This window comes from Nematolebias whitei, chromosome 11 (genome assembly GCF_014905685.2).
Source record: "Nematolebias whitei isolate Nwh7 chromosome 11, NemWhi1, whole genome shotgun sequence".
In the NCBI taxonomy this organism is placed as follows: Eukaryota; Metazoa; Chordata; class Actinopteri; order Cyprinodontiformes; family Rivulidae; genus Nematolebias; species Nematolebias whitei.
In genome coordinates this window covers 37,744,091-37,758,141 of record NC_056508.1, presented here as the reverse complement: position 1 = coordinate 37,758,141, position 14,051 = coordinate 37,744,091, and the positions used below count along the sequence as shown (strand labels likewise).

The following is a 14,051-nucleotide window of genomic DNA, read 5'->3' as shown; positions in this document are numbered from 1 at the left end:
AATTTGTGTCTTGTTCTCAACGTATTCTTAAAACAACATAAAAACAATCATTGAGTGTTTCTCAGTATGTTGTTGGTTGAGACATTAAAAAGACTAACCACATCACAGCACACTGTTAATTAGAAAGTTCCTGGAGAAACTTTAACAGGGACTGCCACACTGCTGCCAATTTAAAATTTGGATTGGACAGTACAATGTGTTGGGGTTCACCCTCAGCTGCCACCATACCAAATTTCAGCACAATGTGGCAAAAAAAGAAAAAAAAAAATTTCAAAGAGTTAGTTGTTTTTTTTTTTTTCCCCTATGGTGGCCATCTTGGATTTTTGATTTGGATTCAGTATGTGATGGAGATTGTTCTCAGCCATCACTACACCAAATTACAGCTCTGTATGTGTAAAAGTATCTGAGTTAAAAACATTTCAATTTAGCTCTGGTAGCCATATTGATTTTTATTTTTTAATTCAGCATTTAATGGCCATTGCTCTCAGCTACCACCACACCAAATTTCAGCTTAATATTAAAAAAAAAAGAAAAAAAGGCTGATTTATAGTATTTTTCCTTTTTAGCTCTGGCGGACATATCGGATATTTGATTTGCAATCACAATATTTTAGGGATCATTGTCAGCTACAAATACACCAAATTTCTGCTCAATATCTTTTAAAATAGCTGAGTTGTCATATTTTTTCCTCTTTTCGCTAAAGCGGCCATCTTGGATATTTGATTTGCATTAGGACTGTATAACAACTTGCTCTCAGCTACAGGCATACCAAACTTTAGCTCATCTCAAACACTCCTATGTCCAAACCAGAAATACAGGTGGAAAGACACCAAAAATGCCTACGTTTTGATATATAATATATGTATCTTAACAGATGTGTTGGTAGGAAGTTTGTTCGATGACTTTCTGAGTTTTGTTCAGTGACCTCTCTCCTCTAGGTCATGTGACCTCGCTGTGGCAGAAGCTCTTTTGGGACCCTGTGTACACAATTTTGTTCCATCTCATACATGTGATGCGAATGCCAATAAAGAACCTTGAAGCTTAAACCTTAAACCTTAAGATTTCTGTCCCTGTGTTTTCAATGAGAAATATTTGCGTCTTTGCAAACTATGTCACCATGGTAACTCGAAATGCCAATACCATACCAGCTTTATTTATAGCTTTGGATGCAAAGGACTATTGTGCTACACTTTACTTAGACCTGTCTAAAGGTTTTGATAGTGTGGATCATGACATCTTATGTCATAAGCTCTCAAAAATTGTTTTCTCAGATCACAGTATTGGTTGGTTCTCTAACTATCTCTCAGATTGGAGGCAATGTGTTCAACATAACGGTACTTCCTCCAGTTATCTAACTATGAACAATGATGTACCACAAGGTTCAGTCTTAGGACCCACCCTCTTCACAATCTACATAAATAATGTAGGTCAGATCATTTCTGATGCATCCTTACATTTCTATGCTGATGATACAGTTGTTTATTGTCAAGATAAAACAGTTGCTAAGGTCTTCCAGCTTTTGACATCATCCAGTCAGATATGTTACGTCTCAAACTTGTGCTAAATGCTGATAAAACCAAAGGGATATGGTTTTCAAACAGGAAGTCGGTCCCAGCAACAGCAATCCTTCTATTTTATCCTTGAATGATGTTCCTGTTGAGTTTGTTGATTCTTATAAATACTTGGGTATTTTGGTCAATGCACATCTCTCTAATCCAAGAAAGTTCAATCTGGTTCTCTGGACATTCAAAAAAACAAAAAACAAAACAAAGCAAAAAAAATGTAGAAACGTTTCGTCTCTCATCCAAGAGACTTCCTCAGTCTGAGCTGCTGTTTTCAGCTCAGTCTCTTAAATAGCACCTTCTCAGAGTGGATCAGCCAGTTTTGCTGCTGACAACCAAAACCAACTGATCACATGCTCAAGAAGGACCATCAGCCTAACAAAGGATCATTAGCACCTGATGACTGTTTACTATTCAAAGGGGGTTGAGTGATACCAGCAATCACAGCATTGTAAGAGGGGGACAATTGAACCCAGAGGCCTCCACCCCTGTTTAATGATGGACGGTTTCTTTTCACAAAGATGGCCTCCTTTACTCCTCTCTCAAACCATCGTTCCTCTCTGTCCAGGATGTGAACATCTTCATCCCTGAAAGAGTGACCGCTGGCCTGGAGATGAGTGTAGACCGCAGAGTCCTGGCCTGATGATGTTGATCTTCTGTGCTGGGCCATCCTTTTGGCCAGTGGCTGTTTAGTTTCCCCGATGTAAGACTGATCACAGCCCTCCTGACACTGAACAGCATACACAACATTGCTCTGTTTGTGCCGGGGGACTGGATCTTTGGGATGAACCAGTCTTTGCCGTAATGTATTTTGGGGTTTAAAAGCCACTGGGACGTTATGTTTAGAAAATAAACGTCTCAGTTTCTCTGATACTCCCTCAACATACGGAATGACCACTGGTCTGGGTCTGGGTTCCTCCTTTTCACCTGATGGCTGACTGGAGTCCTGTTTGGGTTTCTTCTCTGCTTTCAGGAAGGCCCAGTTAGGATATCCACATTGCTCTAGAGCCTGTTTTGTGTAGGATTTCTCCTTCTGCCTGGCTCCTGAGTTAGTGGGGATGCTGTCTGCTCTGTGATACAGAGTCCTGATGACTCCTAACTTGTGCTCCAAAGGGTGATGGGAGTCAAACTGCAAATACTGGTCTGTGTGGGTGGGTTTGCGGTACACCTCGGTTTGCAAAAGTCCTCTATCAGAGACTGAGACCTCACAGTCCAAGAAAGCCAACTTGTCATTTTTTACATCTTCTCGTGTGAACTTGATGTATTTATCCACAGAGTTGATGTGGTCAGTAAAATGTTGGACTTCCTGAGATTTGATTTTAACCCAGGTGTCGTCAACATACCTGAACCAATGACTTGGTGGTGTCCCTGAAAAGGACATCAAGGCTCTCTTTTCTACCTCCTCCATGTACAGGTTGGCAACAATAGGAGAAACTGGAGACCCCATAGCACACCCATGTTTCTGCCTATAATATTGCTCCCCATATGTGAAGTAGGTTGACTGTAGGCACAGTTTCAAGAGTTGACCCAGTTGTTCTGTGGAAAGCGTGGTCCTGCTGCTCAGAGTGGTGTCTGATTTTAATCTTAAACTGACCACCTCTACTGCATCATCAACAGGAATGCACGTAAAGAGTGATGTGACATCAAAAGAGACCATTGTTTCATCAGTCTCCATGATGACATCCCTCACCTTATCCACAAAGTCCATGGTGTTCTGTATGTGGTGTTCTGAGCTGCCAACTAAAGGGATGAGTACAGACGCCAGATATTTGTTCTCTGTCACTTACAATGTTTCCAAATATCTGGCGTCTGTACTCATCTGCAGATGTTGGATGCTGTTTATTACAGCGTGCTAAGATTCAGAACTGACTGCAACTATCGTACTCATCATTGCACTCTGTATTCACTGGTTAACTGGACATCATTAACTTCACGCAGACTCTCATACTGGTACATTTTCACCTTTAAATCACTTTTTGATCTGTTGCCTTCATACATCTTCTCCTACATGTCACTTTGTGAGTGCAGCTACAGCGTGCACTCAGGACATTACATACACTATACCTCAGTGCAGACTGAATTGGGCAACAGGGCCTTCTCTCACTCTGCTCCCGCTTCTGGAACACCTTGCAAAAAGACTTGAAGCTCTCAACCTTGACCTCTCCAAGTGACTTCAAATATCTGCTAAGTTCATGGCAAAAACCAACACAGACATGTTCCTGTTTTTTAGTATTTTACATCACTTTACATTGTAGCCGTTTTTGTTTAGTTTTTAATATATTTTTCTTCCTTTTATGATTGTCTACTGTTGCCATCATTCTTTGTTAAAAACAGGTCTCTCGTAAACAAGTTCTCGAGAATCAATGAGACTAACCAAAATAAAGATTAAATGACTAGAACACTTTAAACACTCACAGGAACAAAGTTCTGTACAGTACACACAATAAAATAATCATACAGTCAGATAATAAGAGTAATGTAATACATTACAATAAAAGTAATAGCAGATGTCAGTCATTTTGACTGAAAGTTTGTGGGGATAGACTATGCAGTTCAGGCTACAATCAAGTTGATAGAAGAGCAAAACCCTTTTTCAGGTGGAACAGTTCCCAATAACACCTTCTAGTTCCTGCAGAGGTTGGAGCTTGAACCAGTAGAGGTCAGTAAATGTGAGGTTAGCAGCTACTTTTAAGTTGGACTTTCATTAACTTAAGCCCAAACTTTTTTTTTATTTTTTTTTTAACTGGAGCAGCTGAACTTTTTCTCCTCACCAGGATGAAAGACCTGTCCAAAGGTCTGAAATCTGTAATAATCTGTATTTTTAAAGTGAATGCCACAAATGACATACAAAAACTTATTTACCCTGATATATCCTGATGCATGCTCAGTAATCTAGGTAGAAATTTTTAACAAAGTTAAGTCAGGGCCTCTTCAACATGAAGAATCTGTCCAGAGGTCCTGACTTAACTTTAGTTAGATATTTACCATGATTTTTTTTACACTGTATGACTTAACTGTGAACCATTTGATTATACATCAAATTTAACAGAGGTTATATTTAATTTAAATATATCTTAAAAAAAAAAAAAAAAAAAAAAAAAATAGATCTGATCAGTGTAGAGGGATACAAGTTGACTCCAAAGAAGTAAAATGTTAAATTTGCTAAAAAAAAAAACTTACTGTAGATATGTCAACTGGTTTCACCAAACTTATTTTTTAGATAATTTCCTAAAAGTAATGATTTTCTCAAGGTTTGACCTCACCTAAAAGTGCATTGGTGAGAAGATTCTAAAAAAAAAGTGTGTTTCCCATAGTGACAAAAAGCTTAAAGTTCATTTAAAATAGCAACCTCTGACATTAGAAGTACTAGTACATTGAGACAGTCTTTATTCAGTAAAAAGAATAGCAATTTTTTCACAAAGTTAAAGACGTATTTGCCATAACATTTAAATAGTTGGCTTTTTGCACTACAAATCTGCTTATGTTGACCGTTACAAATAAACTAAAAACATTAAATTCCCGATAAAACCAAAGCGCTGTTTAAACATTACCCAAACTCTTAAATACGTTAGGCAGCAAAGTAAAGTGTTTCTCTTCAATACACCCAGCCATGGAGCAATTTCTGGTGACCTTGTTCAACAGAATACAACCAAAATGGTCCAAGAATGAACAGAACCACTAAACTGGATGAGGCATCAGCGTGGGCCTCTGCAGGCTCTGGACAAACTGTCTAAAAAAGTTAAATCTGGTCCTCTGGACAGCATTTGAGCATGCATCAGGATATCTGGACAAACTGGTTTGCCTCTTCAGTGCCCCGCCTTGAAAAATCACCTGATGGTTTGGTTCCAGAAACTACAACAGACCTTCAAAAGAGGACCTGCTCAGCAGCACGTTATGGCTGGCATGGACATTTGCAGAAGTTTAACACATCTGTTTTATTTTACCGATTGGGTGGAGTCGAGACTGTTTTCCATACAATGCAGACCTCATGTTTCATTAAAATCCATTCAGTGGTTCAGAAAATATTTTGAAACAGAAAAACATGATTTCATTTAGTTTCCTTAGTATAGGCAGGTTAGTCTCACTAAGATGTTATACAAAAATAAAACCAGTAAAATACAATATGCAATATATCAATACAATATAAAATAATTATAAGAGCTACACTGACAAATGTAAACGTAACAATTAGAACAAATGTAAAAAATAAAATAAACTCGGAAACATGATCACCTCCGTCTTTGCAGGTGGGTGATAAAAAAAGCAGTGCTGTCGTTATATTTAGCACTGTCGGATTTGTAAACAGGAAGTAAATGTGCAGTTTTTATCCAAATAAAATGTTTATCTGTGTTGTGGTAAAAAAAAAAAAAACAAGACCCAAGGATGCAGATTTACTCAAAAGGACTAAATGGGGCAAAAATAAAATAAAATCAGCATTGTTGAAGCACGTTGTTACAAAATAGAAACTAAAAACACATTCCAAAAAACTGACTGGGCAGGATATACAACTGAAAAACACAACGGGGGCACAAACAACCAGTATGATGAGCCGAGGATGGAATGAGAACTGGGAGGTTAAGCAGGTTATGTGTTGCGAAATAAGGAGAGGCAGAATCGGATGAATATATGGAACAGGTGTGTGAGGTCAAGGGTAAAGGGAAAACAAAAAACAATCAGTATATAATCACATAGGAAGTAAAAAAAAAGGGTCAAAAAGAAATCAGGACACCAAAATTAATCAATAATAATATTAATAATAATAATAATAATAAATAACTACAACCATACGGATCATGAGCATCTTGATCAGGAGGATTGCTGCTCAACACTTTTCATAATCAAAGTCCCTGCTTTGCTAATAATAATATAATATATGTGTCATGTTGGCATTTTTTACTTTCTTGGCACCAGAGATGATGGAATTGTGTCGTTTCATGCGACATCTTCTCCTTTTTCTTTTTCAATGGTTTGAAACATAAGAACGTCACATTTATGAGCTCATATGTGATAACAACTTGCCCCACTCTGGGGAAAGAAACTATCAAACGTTACCTCACAGGAACAGTTTGTTCTTGCCTAAACCTTTTACAGAACAAAAATTAAAGTACGAAGGAAATAAAGAACCAAACACACAATGATACAAAACTTTTTTTTTTTTTTTTATCTAAAGAAGCTTGTTCTTATCAGGTGGAAAATTTTAAAGCAATTACTGTAAGGACAAGAGGCTCAAGCTACTATGAATAGATGTGTCTGGTGGAACTGGGAGGCACAAATGTGAACCATGTGGGCTCAAGCTTTTTTTTTCCTTTAACAGTAAATGAGGCTAAACTGAGAGAGGGATGGAAGAGCTGCATCTCCGCCTTTCTGGGGAAATGTGTGTGTATAAGAGAGAGAAGCGGACAGGGGGGAAAGAGAGGGTGGAGTGTGTGAACACTTATTTAGTTTCTCCCCAAACGTCGACGACTGCTTTATTGTGTTGGCAGGAGACGAACGGAGAGCGGGACTGGAGCTGAAAGTTGGCTGCAGACGCTCCGGCGCAGGTTGGTTGATCTCATTAATCCCTTTAATGTTCTTCTGATTGTTCAGACTCAATCAGGAGACTCGTCTGCGGGACGATCCAGGCGGTTCAGTCTCCATCCTCCGGCTTTAACCAGCAGCAGGAGTTGGAGATACTCGCGCATCTTCTCCGGCTTTGTTCCTCCAGTAATCACCCAGTCCTCACAGCTGAGTGTCTGGTGAGAACACCAGCATCCACGCGGGTGGATCGTTTAATTTATGGCTACAATGCAGTTGTTGCAGCTTTTTTTTTTTTATGCGAAAATCTAGCTGGTCCAGTTAAAAGGAGGCTGTTCTTGTGCGTGGAGGAGCAGGAGGTTCGACTGCGCCGCAACGATTTTTACGCGCACATAGCAGGAGAGCTTTTCCCAGTAAGGATCCTCACACGCACAGGCTTATAGTAGAGACTACATCCTCATGTCGATGTGCGTGATACATCGTCTTCCACGCTCTCCTTTGGCACAGAAATATTTCTCTGCAGAACTGCCAGCCTGTTGAGCGCAAAAAAACAATCCAATATTAATGCGCTCGTTTGTTTGCGTTGGCTTAGTCCAAACACTGACTGACATAAATGGTTGTGGAATAGTTAAAAATTATGCAGATGTTTGATACAACCATAAACAACCATTTCTAATAATTACTGTATATGTCTTGATTTAATTGAACAATGACAAACTATCACTGGAAGTAACCTTTGGCTTATTTTGAAAAAGAAAAGCAGGTCTTCCTGCTGTCACTAAACCCGACAGACACCTGCTCACCTCATTACGGAGCTTTTTTTTCCACCTTTCCTCCAGGCACGGGTGTGCCACGTGCACACACCTATCGTGCACGGCTATGTGGATTTTAACGCATCATGAGGGAGAAGAGCAGTTGTGCGCAGAAGAAGGTGGAGAGTGAAAAATGGAACTTGGACTTGAAATCATCCCGTGCTCATTTTTGCATGCAGAAGAATGGGTTTGCATGAGTTTTTATTTTTATTATTATAAGAGCTGCGACGTATTAATTTGCGCAAACTGTACCAAGATGCATTTAACTGCGCAATTTTGCGTCGACTAGAAACCTGAATTGAACTGGACAGGAAAAGGGGAAAAGGAGTTTAAACAGAAAGAGCATATGGTCTCATGACGTAACACCGCGCTGACAGCACGGCTCCTGCGCGCGCCTCTGTTTGTGTGCGTGTGTGGTGCGCGCGCGCTCAGCAGCACAGAATTAGCTCAGGACGAATTCAAACGCCTCCATCCCGGATGCGCGCTTACAGACGCGCGCTCTGAAAGAATTTGTTTCATAAACTTCGCGGCAAGAATAATTAAAAAAAAAACAATCAGGGATGAGCACCGCGAGCGCCGCAGCGTGCCTGCTCGTCGCCGCCGTCGGCTGCTACCTCTACGGCTCTGATGTGCTGTCATCGTTGCTCTCTGTTGCAGACGACCCCTCCATGCCCGAGCCCGGAGCTGCTCCGCGGCGGAGCCCGCAGGGACTCCCCTACACCGAGCTGCAGCACATCGTCAACGCCGACGGACAGCACCTGTTCTGCCGCTACTGGGAGCCGGCAGGCCCGCCAAGGTCAGTGCAGATCAGAGAGAATGAACCAGTTTCCGTTTGCCTGTATACGGCCAGAATGAACCAAGTTAGTTTAAATGTGATCCTGGCATGATGCAAGGAATACTGACCACATGACTGCGTTCAGCCGGAGTCACGTGACTTGAACTCCAGCAGATGGGGCCCTGCAGGTTTCAGCTGACACCCGTTGTTACGCCACACTGAAACCTTGCGCATGTTTGAGTAAACCACAAGTGCCTTCTCATCCGAGCTCAGTTCCTTTTATTAAAGATCAAACATCTGTGAGGCAGCTCGAAAACTTCTCCAATCAACGGAGACATTCAGTGCATGCGAGACTTTAAACTTAACGAGTAAAAATGAAACTTTCTGAGAAAACTGCAGTGTGAATGACTGCTGAAGCAGCTAAAGTTAAGAGAAGCAGAACACTAGCTAAAAAAGGGGGAAACTGCTATAAAGGCTTAATGCTATCGAAAAGGTAATCAAACAAACTAGAAATAGCTAAATGAAAGCATAAAGCTAATGCTGTATAAAAATGGTCAAAATGCTTTCTAAAGGTAAGTGGTAGCGCAAATGTAAAACAGGCAGAAGATCTTGCATAGAGTGTTAGAACGGTCAAATCACCAGGCGGTTAAGAAAATAAAAAAAAGGTTTCTATTAATTCATTTAAGACTCCTAAAACAAGGGAGCGAAGGATCCAATGAAAACAGAACTGAATATTAAAGAGATTATAATCCAGGTTCCACCACAGCAACTCACTTACTTTAAAAAAGGTACTTTTTACAAATGATCCACAGCAAGTCACTGCAACCACAACATGCAGGTTAGGAGATTCATAAAAGTGCCCACTCCTTTAAAACCAAACCCTTAATCCTCACCCCCAGCTAAAAAAGAAGAGGCCTACAATAAAGATAAGTCACTTATGCCGCTATCTACAAGTAGAGGTCATAAAACTATAGCCTAAAAAAAATATGTTGGCTTAAAGACATCTTCATACTTCTCATCGTTAATGAGAATGTTACTGTTTGAAGCTCTGCAAGTCAGAAAACAGTAAAAACTGTAAAAACTCTGCATTAATCAGTCCTGTTGTGTTTTCTATATTGAATAATAATTTATGTAGGTTAATCCTCTCACTTTAGCAGCTACCATATGCATTTTTGACTGATACTGGGTCGTGACCTCATTTAAAAAAAAAAACACAATGGAGGTTTCAGTTAAATCTATAAATTGTTATGCCATTTTTATAGAAACGGTCGTTAATGTTTTACACGTTTCTGACTTCTAAAGAACAGAGCTAATAGTTTCATATCAGAATAAACCTGAAGGAGAAACGCCATTATTGTTTTTGCTTTGTTTGTGGGTGTTTGTCATGTTAGCAAAGCAGAGTATCTCATGTTAATGAAACTCTCGAAACGCAATGGGAGTACATCTACAATTGAATTACTTCTGGAGTCAATCTAATTTAAGATGGCTGCAGCATCTGATTAACTTAAATCAGCAACAAAAAAAAAATCAGTTCAGGGATGATCTGAGGGTGCAGACTGCATGAGGGCTGTTACATAAAAGACAAACGAGGCATCCATCTAGCAGGCAGTAGTCAGGGCAACAGGATGATGGACTGAGGGTTTAGTTCAGAATACCTCTCAAACTCTCGAAACAACTCTACAAAAACCATGCCTGAATTTATTTCCCTGTGCTCTAAAACCATTATTTTGTAACCATGTCCTGACTATATTTTCCACACAAGTAAATAGCATTGTAGACCAGCTACATCAAATCCAGCCACATCTGGACTTGTTGGAGAAATGACATAACTGCATTCTTTAAATGACATCAAGCAACAGAACAAGATGACTGACTTTATAAAAACACTAAGCCCTCTGACTGGTCATGTTTTTCTTGTCAGAGGCCCCTGTGGTATGAGTTTTCATGCTTTAAAGTCCTCCACAGTCTCCCCACACATGTGTCTGTGGCAGAGGATGAATCACAGCACAGAACCAAGCGCAGATGTGACACTCGCTCGAAAACCACATGTTTGTAGGCAGGGTGAGAATGCAGTGATGAAACAGAAACCAGAGAGCACAGATCACTGACAAGCCATGCGGGCTCTGTTTCCAAACTGTTTCTGCACCACAGAACCCCAGATTATAATTTGCAGCAGCACGCGTGTAAGTATGCGTTTATTCTGCAGTCATTTTCGCAATTCAAGATGGTTGCCACAGCTAATTGACGTTAGCCAATACAAAGTAACTCAATATATCAGATGTGAGCTGAGTCGTTGTTCTGAGCATGACATTTTGTGATGTAGCACAAGATTGCAAAAATTATTTTGAAATAGGATCAGTGTCTGCATCACTGTCATTTCTCAGCAGAAGAGCATCTAAAACTCTGATATTCATTCCATCAAGGATTTCTCTACCTTATATTTTCACAATGTGGTTGTGCCTGCCTCTGCTTATGGTACATCTGTGCGTATGTGTAAGCTGTAAACACTGAGGTGTTTTGGGGAAAGCATGGCTGCCAAGACAAAAACTGGATCATTTCATTACCCACAATGCAACTGCCAACTGAAGTCTCAAAGTCAGAAGCCTTATTTCTGTTTCATGTTCTTGCATCAACTCTTGCCCAGTTATGCATTTAAGTTTTGTGCCATCGGCACATTTTTCTCAGCTATGAGCTTGTCTATGTTTCGAAGTATAACACTGAATCACAGCAGGATTAAAATAGCTGCAGAGTCCCCGGAGTCGCAACTGTTTTTGAGTTGCAGCTTTGAATGGCTTCTATTATGCAAGAGCTTTCTCACTGGAGGTCAAGCATGCTAAAAACTAAACAGACACAGTAGAAGCAGATTCAAGAATTCCTGCTATGTGTTACGGTGTGTGTATATGGTTTTAAATGCCTTTTTCTTATTATAGTTTTCCTACAATTTGTACGTTTAAATAGCTAAAACCTGATAAACTGCTTATGTGTTGTGGGAATAATTTTGTTTTTGTTGCGCCACAAAAATGCATTGAAAGCTAAATGAAAAGCGACAGAACGTGCATTTAAAATCTAACAGGATGGCTGCATTCGTCACAGAACCTCAGACTCATTAAAGGACTTTTCCCTGAGTTAGCAGCTTTTGGAGCTTGGGTGAAACAAGTCTATAGTGAGGTTTATAAAATGAAAACCAGTTATTCCACACTAATGTAGGCCCACAAGCATAGCATCTTATCTGCATCCTTGAAACCGGTCTAGTTCGTGTAATGAGTTTGTTTTGTACTGTATTTTTTGGACTATGAGGCACATATAAAATCCTTTAATTTTCTCAAAAATCAACAGTGAACCTCATAATCAAGTGCACCTTATGTATTAATTCTGGTTGTGCTTACTGACCTCAGACTGATTTTATGTAGTTATTATGAATGAGTTGACTTATCTGATTATTTTGTTTTGCTTAACGCGCCTTATATTCCGAAAAATATGATACTTTAATCAGAGTGCAAGTCTTGTTCAGAGATTATTTTAATTTATCTGAATAGAAAATTAATGACTTAGCATGATTACCTTAGTGGGAAAATTGGGGGTTTAAACCTGTCTTATGACAAAGTGTCTTTGTGCAAGATGTTCATTCTCTCAGCATGTTTTCTTGTCACTTTGGATAAAAGAAGCTGATAAATGACATCAGTGCCGCGTAAAATTGCTTATTTTTGTCTTTTCAAACATCTTAAACTTGTCTATTATCTTTACATAGTCTCTTTCCTGTAATAAGCCTGTAAGCTCTACAGACTCGCAGCAATCAAACATGGTTTCAGCCACTTAATTATTGGAACATAAGCAGTTGAAACCACAGCCGAACCCGACCGGTGTCAGACGCTTAAGACAAATCATTTCTAAAATGCAAGAGTTCATTATAGGCTGATACAAACAGCAATGATTCCAATAACGAAGTCACGCTTCATTTACTCTTTTTGGCTCTTATCAACCTGAACAGCAGCAAGTTTACAGATTGGATTGGAGTTTAGAAACGTCCCAGAAACAGCAACCAGAACTCTAAAGACATTATCAAAGATCACTATCTGTGAAGTTGATCAGTCATAATGTTAAAGACCTAGACAAGCTTCCATGCAAGAGTTTTAGACTAAATTCATCTTAAGTAGAGAAATTATGTTATAACTGTTTTAAAAAACCCTTGTAAAAAGTAATAATAAAATAATACTAATTAAAAAAAGGCACATTTCCATGCAATATTACAAGATCTCACTCAGAGTATGTGTTATGATTGACTTTCAGCTTTTACCACAGCAAGTTTTAGCTAAATGGTTTATTATATATTTAGCTAACAGAAATACAAGGTTGATTCCAACAATTAAAGTAGCATAATTACTGAGTTCTAGCCATTTTTCTGTGTGTGTTGGGTTTTCAAAGTCAGTTGTCTTGTGGCACCTATCTTGATTTTTCTTGACTCCAGACGTTAATCAGTTGTAGCTTTACATCCTGTGATTATTTCCTAGAATTTATATTAAAAGTCCATCCAGTCGTTCAGGAGATGTTTTGCTAACAAAAAGACACAAATAAACATATATGGGAAAAAAATACCTTACTTCCTATACAAAAGTTGAGGTCACTCCTTGCCTGACAGATATTTAGGTATTATAAGTTTTTTAATTATCTACTAAATTCTAAGCTAAACGAAGGTTGTTTCTAACATTATATACTGGCTCCACGAAGTCCTTTCTCGTTCCATCATTATGACGGTACTGTTTGTGCTTTAACCCTGATCTCGCGTTTACTGTTACTTACTCCGCTCATGTGAGCCACAATTTATTACATGATGTCTTTGTTGAATAAAAACAGGTTAAAAAGACCCACACTGAGAGAAAGTGAAGAAACCGTGTTGGTCGTTTAGTGGGACGTGTGTGTGAACCAGCTGGAGAGGATGATGAATTATTGCAAGAGCAAAACATGAATATTTGGATTTAAGCAAAACATTAACTGGATAAATCATTTGCAGCCAGCAGGCAAATAATTACCAAATATAAATGGAAGAAGTTCTTCCCAAATTCATTTTTGTGGACTTGAAGCTCTGGAGGCTTTAAAAAAAAAAAATGTATTCAGTGTTGGCCACTTTTTAACTTGAAAGTATCTAAAACACAAGTTCTTATGAAAGCAGCAGAGAGGCAGGTCAGTGAAAGGTTAGAAAAAAAATATCTTATCTTAAAAAACTGAAAACTATCATGATTCTATTTTTGTTGAACCCAGATGTGCAGACAAATATGGGGGAACTTATAAAATAAATAATAATATTTATTTATGAAAACGGCTGACGTGGCGTGGCAGCAAAAACGTGCAAAAACACAGGTGCTTGGAGACACATGGGGAGAATGACTGCTG

At 39.1% G+C, this 14,051-nt stretch overlaps 1 protein-coding gene across 1 annotated transcript in view; it reads left to right on the top strand.

The window, feature by feature from the left end:
• The first annotated feature begins 6,956 nt into the window (after positions 1-6,956).
• mgll (monoglyceride lipase) overlaps positions 6,957-14,051 on the top strand; it is a 43,823-nt gene continuing 36,728 nt past the window's right edge. The window contains exons 1-2 of the mRNA XM_037684975.1: positions 6,957-7,102; positions 8,546-8,684. Coding sequence (XP_037540903.1) covers positions 8,557-8,684 — 128 coding nt within the window. The 5' untranslated portion in view covers positions 6,957-7,102; positions 8,546-8,556. The remainder of the gene's footprint in view (positions 7,103-8,545; positions 8,685-14,051) is intronic.